At 37.6% G+C, this 10,148-nt stretch overlaps 1 protein-coding gene across 1 annotated transcript; it reads left to right on the top strand.

Annotated features, from left to right (window-relative positions):
• Positions 1–245: 245 nt before the first annotated feature.
• Positions 246–10,116, top strand: coq5 (coenzyme Q5, methyltransferase). The gene is made up of 7 exons (XM_030143758.1): positions 246–428; positions 961–1,110; positions 1,248–1,472; positions 6,993–7,099; positions 7,619–7,707; positions 9,346–9,457; positions 9,641–10,116. The coding sequence occupies exons 1-7, from the start codon at positions 248–250 to the stop codon at positions 9,740–9,742; spliced, it is 966 nt and encodes a 321-aa protein (XP_029999618.1). The 5' UTR covers positions 246–247; the 3' UTR covers positions 9,743–10,116.
• The last annotated feature ends 32 nt before the right edge of the window (positions 10,117–10,148 follow it).

Raw genomic sequence — 10,148 nt, 5'->3', positions numbered from 1 at the left:
AGTAGGTTCATGTATCCCTGCCAAAAGTTTACACTCAAGATAAAATTAAAATTTCAATACAGCCTTAAGTAAAAAGTGAAGATTATTTAAAAAAAAAAAAAACGACAATAAATAACCAAATAAATTAATTAATTAATAAATGAAGGAAAGAAAGAAAGAAAGAAAGAAAGAAAGAAAGAAAGAAAAGTTAATTTACCGTCGCCTATAAGTGACGTCAGACTGACGCACTTTGTAGTGGCCAGATAACATGGCTGCCTCCGTCAGGCTGCTCACCCGCAGAGTGGTCCGTCTCTGTCAAAGGCGTTTTAACGTAACCTGTGTCAGCGGTCCAGGACAACAGTCCTGTCGTGGTTTTAGTGATGCAGCCGGAGACAGGAGCACGCATTTCGGCTTTGAGACGGTGCCAGAGGAGGAAAAAGCCAAAAGAGGTGGGTGACAGCAGAAAGGACAGTGAACTCAGTTATGTAGTCGTGTTTTATAACAACACGTCGTTTGTTTTTAAATGTCTAAACCTTAATGGAAGTGGAGTAATTATTATAATTATTAAATTGTGAGACTATTCAAGAAAATTCGACATTATTATTATTATTATTTTTTTTTTTTTTTGCGAAGTGATAATTAATTTGAATAAATCCTATAAAATTATAGAATCACGTGTTTCACCATAATAGGGTTTTTAATCTCCCAGTATGAAAGTAATTAAAAGTAATAAATACAGTATTGTTAACCGAGCTGTAATGTGACAGTAACCTTCTCAGGTAAGTAATGAATGTAATTTATCTGTGTTTTAAATGGAGTCTCGCAATTTGTTGTCAGTAACAAAAAACAAAACAACACGTATTTATCACAAACACACTAATATTTGGTCTGAGATTATTTCAGGACTTAATAGTGTTTTTGACAGAAAACTCAGTGTGCAGTGTTAAAAAAAATATCTTCATTTTGTGTATGTCTTTACAGTGTACAAAGTGTTTGAGAACGTGGCTCAGAAGTACGACATTATGAATGATGCCATGAGTTTTGGGATTCACAGACTGTGGAAGGACGCACTGCTGCACATCATGCATCCACAGCCTGGTGCACGACTGCTGGATGTCGCAGGAGGAACAGGTAATGAAGTTCTCTTACAAATCACACGATAATCCTTTAGCATCTCCAACTTGTTTTAGTCTTTCGCTGTTGGTTTGTTTAATTATTGTATGTATAGATGTAGCACTGATGACACATGTTTTTGTCTTCCCCCTCAGGTGACATTGCGTTCCGTTTCATGGACTACATTCATTCTCAGCAGGAGAAGCAGGAGCGTCTGCGAGTGCAGTCCATGCAGACACCGTCATGGCAGGACATTTCTGACAAATACTCCACAGAGGATGAAGGTGGTCCTCAAGAATCCACAGCTGTGATCTGCGATATCAACAAGGAGATGCTCAAAGTGGGCAAGCAGAAAGCTGAAAGCATGGGTGTCAGTGCAGGTAAGTTTTTCTACTATAAAACCTGTTTCAGTGTCCTCAGCTCAATGCTATTCTTGTGGTTTTGCAGCCTAGATGAGTTGTTACCCTGGCTTCAAGTGAGCCAATTGCAAAGAAACTAACATACTTGTGGCATGAAATCTTATCATAAACTGTAGTGCTGACAATCAAACATTAAACTTTTTTTATGATTACAGAAATGATTGTAGGGATACACCCAGTTGTAAATTTCTTGGCTGATACCAATGACACTATTCACAATGGCATTTTGGCTGATTGCAGATGCTGATACCATTGTTATTCTCTGTTTCTTTATTTTGCTTCTTGTGATATTTATTCCCCAATTAACAAAGACGTCTTCATTATATAAATATTGTACTACACTGAACAAAAATATAAAAATACGAAGTGTTTGTGTAACACAAGATGCACGACCCAAAATAAGTACATGATGTCTTGTAATTGTAAAATATGGTTAATTCACTTCATTTGTAAACAAACTTTGTGTCCACCTCTGTGAGTGAGCACTTGCTCAGTGATCCAGTGATTCCACCCACAAAACAGGTGTGTCATGTTCAGATGCTGCTCAAACGGTGTTAACAGTACTCATGCACTCCTTATACTGGGGACAATAGAAGGCCACCTCAAAAGTTATCAGATTTCAACATGCTACAGATGTTGCAAATCATGTGGGAATGTACCATTAACATGCTTAATGCAGAGATGAGGCCCTCAAAGAGGAGTAGAATAACATTCCACAGGCCACAATTGACAATCCGTTGCTCTGACTAGCCGATGGTGGACATACAAGATATTGAGTGGTGATTTCTTTCAACTGGCCCCTACTGTGTCCACATGAATGCTGGAAGCCACTATCATGTTCTAACGGACACTAATCTGTATCACATTGATCAACAAAATAAACTGTGTATGATTTAATATATTGTGCAACGGCTAGTGCTATTAAAAATGTAAAGTGTCATGTTGGGCGTTCATATTTTTGCTCAGTGTATTTGCTATTTTAAAGCCCTTCAGTCTCTTTCATGTCACATCTTTGAATGAACACACATTCAAACACAAATTTATGAAAAACAGGAGTTAGTGTAAAGGCAACCTACTATAATGCACGTTCTGTGTCCGTCCTGTGTCCCTGTGTCTGCTCGATGTTGCAGCACAGGAGGGCATTTGTACGGGTTTTCCTCAGCCTTCACAGGCCCAATCTCTGCCAAACTCGCCAAATGAATAGAAACATTACCTGACTATCTACTAGGCACAATTTTATGTCCGTATTCAAATGTTGTGAGGTATTCTGGGTGATTTTAGCCTCTCATGCTATCGTACAATGCCACCATGGGTACAATGCCGCTAGTCTTATAAATGCTGATACTGATACATCCACAAACAACGGCTGACACCGATGTCTACCCAATATATCGCAATACATCCTCATGATTTGTGATTTAGTTTTTAACAGAGGGTGTTAAAATTAGATGGCCTAATGGATGCACCACACTGCTGCCTCACCACCACCCAACACACACACACCCATGAATGTAGGGTTTATTCTCAAATCGTCCCCTGTGACTGTTTGTCACAATATAATGTGACATGTCCAGATACACTAGAACCTATCCAAACTAACAAAACCACCTGGAATACCTCTAGTAGTATGTTATTAACACTTTAGAAATTATCTAAAATACTGTGGTCAAATCATAATTGTAGAAGAATCCATTATACCCTTTAAATGCCCCTAGTGGAAGTGATTGGTTACCACCTGTGTAAGCCTCTTAGCAAAAAACACCACTACGAGTACATAATAATGTTTTTTTCAATTAAATAAAGCATTTGATAAACATATTTGAAAACTAGAAAAATGACTGAAGTCAAAATGTCTATTTCATGGCACATAGAAAAGCCTTATAATCCACCGGTGTCTGCTTGAAAAATAATTAGAAACAACCCATAAGAGCGTGTGAGGCACTCACTAAGGGTTTTGCAATTATCTAAAGTGCTTCAGAGATGTACGGTATATCAGACCAGGTCTGAAGTGACCAGGTACACAGTATATACTTAATATTTCCCCACTAGAGGTACTAGAGTTTGTCAGTCACCTGAGAAACACCCTGAAACTCCTAAAGCACCACTTCTGAATCCATTAGCAATTATATTAAACACTGAAGAAATACATTTACTACTTCACCCGTGGAGTCCATTAATGAACACTTAGTAAAGCCTCAGAAAAACAACTCTGAAAGTTCTTAGCAATCATCAAAAAGAGTTTAGACATACACCAGGGGTGGGCAATGTGTGGCTCCTGGACCACATTTTGCTCTTTAGTCTTTTTCCAGTGGCTCTCCGTGGCTTCGTCAAAAACATATGGAAATGACTAACACTTATGGTTTTAATATTTTGCTATTATTGTCACAACCATAAAATCATTTTGATGTTATGCAGTTATAAAACTATAGACTAAACTCCAAGTGAATCTAAAAATAGAAGTATGACAATAAAAGAAAGCAAAGACAGCCTTCACATAATAATAATAATAATAATAATAATAATAATAATGGATTAGATTAATAAGTGCTTTTCTGTTAACACATACTCAACCATGGGTCCATTATTCAGTCACTCTCACATTCTCTGGTGGTGGTAAACTACATTTGTAGCCTCAGCTGCCCTGGGGCAGGCTGATGGGAGTGTGGCTGCCAATACACACCAACGGCCCCTCCGACCACCACCAAATGTTCACACACAGTCATACTGGAGCAGGGTTCCCATTGTCGTGGAAATTTACCGTTCAACTGATAACTCACACAAAGAAAAAGGGAGAAAGTTAGAGTTAAAATAATAAATGCATTTATTGAGAAATCAATCACAGACAAAGCTCTGTAAATGAAGTCTGATTAAACAAGAGAAAACTAAAGATTATATAGAACCAAATCCAACCCCCTCAAACTATGATGTCATTCCTTATGTACATCGTACCACCCCATACTACTCCTTCTCTGCTCCGTGAAGAGGTCATGAGGACCTCTTCACTCTAACCTTGCTTGAATACAGGCGCCATCCTCTATCTACACATTCAGACATTTAGGTGTTTGGGTTTCAACTCAAGGTAAGAACTTCGTCCCCAAGTCGGGGTTGCTACAGAGTGGTAAACATCACACATAACAATGACTCAGCATGCACTTAACAGTATAACATATTAAAAGAGTATAAAATATAAAAAGTAAATTTTCCCTCCACACCATGCATCCTGGAAAACCTGGAAAATGATTGACCAATTTTTCAGTCGTGGAAAATGAGAAAAAAGGTCAAATGTCCTGGAAATGGTTAAGTTATCCTGGAAAATTCTTGATCCTCCCTCTGCCTTGTGTGTCTAAACTGAGATGAAACAAAGGAAATTGTTTTTCATTGATTTATTGAAGATATACAAATAATTTTAGAGGAAGTACAGGAGAAAATCTAAGAGAGAAGAGAAAGTTGAGTTGGGAGTGTCCCAGTTGAACGTTGTAACTCCAGTTTGTCATGGTAATGAAGTGCTATGCTGTAATCTGTGGGTGTGTTTGTATTATTGTGTGATACATTTGTCTTCATTATTTTTCATAGAGAAATTATAGCTATAGACTGCACATCAAATGTCTGAGTAATAAACACAAAAACAATCTGAATCTGGCAAGTTACAGCCGTAGAAAAGAACACTTCCAAAGAATGAGGGGGACAGAGGAATGGATTAGTGTATGGTGTGATAATGTCTCTGTAGCGGCTGAAAATGTCCTGAAAAAGAATGTCAGGGAAAGAGTGGGAACCCTGTGGGGGCAAGGTAGGCCAAGTGTCTTGCCCAAGGACATAACAGTACATGACTAAGATAGAGTGGGATTCAAACCTCCAACCCTTCAGTTATTGGACGACCTGCTCTACCTCCTCAGCCGTGCCATACCAGTCAATTTTTATTGCTTAACAAATTACAGTTTCTCAGAGTCACCACTTTGAGGTAAAACATATCAAGGATATTTTTTGGCTTCTTCTTTCTGTCCAAAAACGTCTTTTTAGATAGGAAAGGTTGCAGACCCATGATATAAACATTAAACCAGTCCAAACTTATCATTAAAGAAGACTCAATTGGTGGCTGTAAAGCCTGAAAAAGCCTTAAAATATATATTTAAAAAAATTGTCATATTTTGATGGCTTGAAACATGGAAATGGTTAGAGATATCAATATAGTTATTACTGAGCACTGATAGGAAGTCATATATGGACTTCCATTTAATGAGTTGAGTTTTCCTCGGGTCAAAGTACCACCCACTTCTATTGGGAGTTTGATCTCCTTCATCAAGACCACAGGACTCTAACATAGCAGCAGAACCTGACAACTTCACAAATTCAACTCATTAATTCTTGGTAAACCTTCCAGGTGAGATTCAGGCCATTGGTCCTATTTTTAAACGTGCCAAACCCAGTTCAAAATGACCATTTTCACAACTGGGACACAGATTGGAGTGGTCCTCCTTTTTGTTTTTGTTCACTTCTTCCTTTGTCAGATGTTTTAAGATTAAAACTATATTTTTGTTTATCTTGTACTGCTACATTAAAGTCTTACATGGGAAAAGTCACATTTTAAGGAAATCAGAGCTGGGTACTCTCGTTTTTTACCTCTCGGCCGAGGGGTATTGTAATTGTTTTGTCGTCTGCCTATTCATTCAACGACGTAATTGCATTATCTGAAGAATCCATTGACACATCTGCACCAAATTAACACTGTGGATGCATCTTTTCATGGAGCAGAAGCCTGTTGAAAATCAGTGACCTTGACCTACTTTTTCAAGGTCAGTTGGTGACATGTCTTTTCAATGACAATCACTTTATCTATAGAATACATTGACATATCTGCAACACATTTATGGTGTGGATGCATCTTGGCATAGAGCAGAAGCCTATTGAAAATAGGTGACCTTGACCTACTTTTTCAAGGACAAATGGCCGTGTGCAGTTATAATATCTGAGTACTTTCAAATATAAATGTGTATGTAATAAGTTTTACACAAAGACAATCTAATCTCACTTATAGGAAAGTAACTTTCAACAGAATCTTGCACTATATTTGGTTGAGGGCGATTAAAATTGCACAGCACGTTGTGTTTCTCACGTGACTTGTATTTACGGTCATACTTTGCTTCTATCTGATCAAAGGGTAGGTACTCCCTGACAGCTCTGTAACTGGAGGCTAGGAGGTGATGAAAGCTGCAATTTGACAGGATCTCAACATTTTGCAATATTTTAATGAGTGAAAATAAGCATCAGTTCAACAGACTCAACATAAACTTCTGAGGACACAGATACAGAACAGTCTGACTCTTCGGTATTTTAGACAAAAGCTCATCATCATTTTTCAGTACTTAACAGAACTCTGTTTACTGCCTTTGGTACAAGTACAAACTGGAACCACAGCGGCAGGTTTTCAGTCCAGCATGAAATGGTCAGGTTTTTTCTGATGTGTGTTGATTTTCTGTGTGTCAGGTTTGTCCTGGGTGGTTGGAGATGCAGAGGAGCTGCCCTTTGACGACGACCAGTTTGATATTTACACCATTGCTTTTGGAATTCGTAACGTCACCCACATAGATCAGGTAACTGACCAGACCACTAATGCAGTTTTTCTCCAATGTGTAGATGATTTAGAGCGCAGTGATAACTATTACAGTTCAGATTTATGCTAAATGTCTGTAGGGCAGTCATTTTTCTCTGGATTATTTGTAATAATTTTTGGATTAGATGATTATTTGGTGGTAAAATGTCACTTTATTGTGGCCATTCTACCTTCCAAAAGCCATGTTATTGTGTTTAAATATGTATGAATGTGAAATATGTGACTATGGAAATTATTCTGCATCTGTAAATAGTTTAAAATACAATGATAACTTACGATGATGATGCACAGTAACATTTGCAACATAATGAATAAACTGACGCAGTAAAAAAAACGTTTACCAGTTATTTTTGTTCAAGAACCACACGTATGTAATTGAACAGAACAAGTTCCCGTTCTGCTGCGACAAACAATAAAAAAGCTGAAGGTATAATAATGATGGCAATTATCTGCAAATAAATATATAGAGTAGTTATAAGATCCTTCACTTTTTGTTCAGGCACTACAAGAGGCTCTGCGAGTCCTGAAACCTGGGGGCAGATTCATGTGCTTAGAGTTCAGCAAAGTGACAAATCCTGTACTGGCAAGGTGAGACGATTCAGTGTGAAAATACATCAACACTGACACATGTGAGCTGATTTATTTCCTCTGTCACATTAATCCAACAACACACTGTAACACCTGCAATTCCCCTTTCACTCCAGTATGTTATGAACTCACAGATAATGGGGAACAGATTTTCTTTCTTTTTCTTGTTGTAACAGCCATGGTTTTAAACTATTTTAAGATCTTGTCTTTGTTATTTTACTCTATTACACTGTGATATGACTATTATAAACAAGTGGTGCCAGGCACAACAGACTCCGCCCCTCACACGTATTGTAGCTTACTTTGGCATCGATCCAGCTGATGTCATCATGTCTATGCGTGTGCTGATGTCAGCATATCAATTGCCTCTATATATGTGCCAAGTTTGAAGTACATTGAAACAAAATTGATGCTTTAACAGACATTTGAAATTTCGCCCATTATCAGTAAATGGAAGAAGAAAAAATAATTTAAAAATTCATAAAAAATTTAAACTTTGACTTACTTTTCCCAGAATGTAATGACATGTATTCTTGGTCACTGGCAATCTGTAAATCCAATTTGGCATGAAGTCAACCAATAGTTTTGCTGCTACAGATATTTGAAATTTCGCCCATTATAAGTAAAAAAACAAGATCTAACAAGAAAAGCACTCGGAGAGCGCAGACCTCTGCCAAGACAGATGTGCCACCCCCTCCCCGCCCAATCACCACCAAAATTTAATCATTTCTTCCTTGTGCCAGTACCAACATTTCCTGAAAATTTTGTGAAAATCCGTCCATAACTTTTTGAGTTATCTTACTAACAAACAAACAAACATGCATGCAAACACACAAAGCAAAGTGATCACAATACCTACTGGCAGAGGTAAAAATTCATGAAAATTTGAACTTTGACCAACTGTTCCCAAAATGTAATCAGATCTATTCTGGGTCACTGGCAATTTATAAACCCAATTTGGTATGAATTCAACCAATAGTTTTGCTACTAGAGTGTCAACATACAAAGAAACAAACAAAGCAAAGCAAAAACAATACCTTTGCTTCCCCTTCGATGGCAGGGTAAAAAATCCTTGTTCTTGAGGCATTTAACAATGTGAACCACAGTTATTGAATCTGGAAGAACAGTGCCCTCCTCTGGTCATGTCTAATATAATAGTCTGAATAAAAGCCAGTTGACTATGTTTACATGCACAAAAATACTGTCTTTGCTCTAATTCTGAAAAAGATAAAGTTTGTGCACAGCTCTTATTTTGGCTAATGGAAATAACTCTTCCATTAATATTCCTGTTTACATGTAACTGTAGATGTCATGGTGTAAAAACAGGTTGATTTCATGTCATGAACTCACCCTCCCTGTCATTCCTTCAAACAGCTTCTTAAAAGGAATATTAGCTTAACATGAATAAATGACATAAAATTGAAAATGAATTGCCTTGACACTATCCATGTCTGTGAAATGTGAACCAATCATTTACATTTTAAGACCTAATAGTATCCGCCCACATCTAAAAGACCTTGGATGAACTTGGTACTGAAAGCAGGTTTGTTAAAGTACAAGGCTGATGATCAGACTGGTTTTACGCCTTATGTGTGCAATAATCTTAACTGATGATCACATTTTTCCCCCCAAAAACAGGCTTTATGATGCATACAGCTTTCAGATCATCCCTGCTTTGGGAGAGGTGATCGCTGGAGACTGGAAATCCTACCAGTATTTGGTTGAGAGTATCCGCAAGTTCCCTGACCAGGTGACACCGAAATATTCTTACTTCTGTCTGTCATTACTGGTATTATTAATGTAATCTCAAACAGATTTTTCCATCTAATTATAGAGCTTTTTGGATTTTTTTTTAACCCTCTTTTCTTTACATGTATTTTTAATTTAATTCAGCTGTTTTATATTGACCCAGTGTGTGTTTTTCCTTCTGCAGGAAGAGTTTAAGGGGATGATTGAGGATGCAGGTTTCTACCGTGTGCAGTATTACAACCTGACCGGTGGAGTGGTGGCTCTTCACTCTGGATTCAAGCTGTGAGGTGAACTTCTCTTGTGAAGACCCAAAATAACCAAAACAAACATAGACTATGGGATTTTTGGGCTTCTCTGCATGTACAAAAAATGTCTGGGGGAAAAAAAAAACACCCTAAGCTCTTAGCTCCTCTCTGCAGATGTCACAGCACTGACACAAACTCAGAGACCAGCAGATGTATTTATTGACTCTTAACTTTCACTTTTGGAAAAACTGTATCTAATGTTAATATTGGTATAACTAATACCAAATGAAAAACCACGAGCATATTTGTTGTGCCTGTGAGTGTGTGAGAATCAGAAAGTACTGTATGTTAAACAGCTTTAGCACAGCTGGAGTTTTGTATGTTTTTGTTTTGGTAATAAAAATGGTTCAAAAGACAAACTATCACTAGTGATAATTCAGCATCTCA

The sequence above is a fragment of the Sphaeramia orbicularis genome, chromosome 9 (assembly GCF_902148855.1).
Source record: "Sphaeramia orbicularis chromosome 9, fSphaOr1.1, whole genome shotgun sequence".
In the NCBI taxonomy this organism is placed as follows: domain Eukaryota; kingdom Metazoa; phylum Chordata; class Actinopteri; order Kurtiformes; family Apogonidae; genus Sphaeramia; species Sphaeramia orbicularis.
This window is presented reverse-complemented; position numbering and strand designations above follow the sequence as displayed.

Excerpts from the sequence above, each read along its gene's own strand:
- coq5 (XM_030143758.1), top strand. The coding sequence starts at position 248 with ATGGCTGCCTCCGTCAGGCTGCTCACCCGCAGAGTGGTCCGTCTCTGT. Across the intron at positions 7,100-7,618 it reads ACGTCACCCACATAGATCAG|GCACTACAAGAGGCTCTGCG; the intron begins GTAACTGACCAG and ends CTTTTTGTTCAG. Across the intron at positions 7,708-9,345 it reads ACAAATCCTGTACTGGCAAG|GCTTTATGATGCATACAGCT; the intron begins GTGAGACGATTC and ends CCCCAAAAACAG.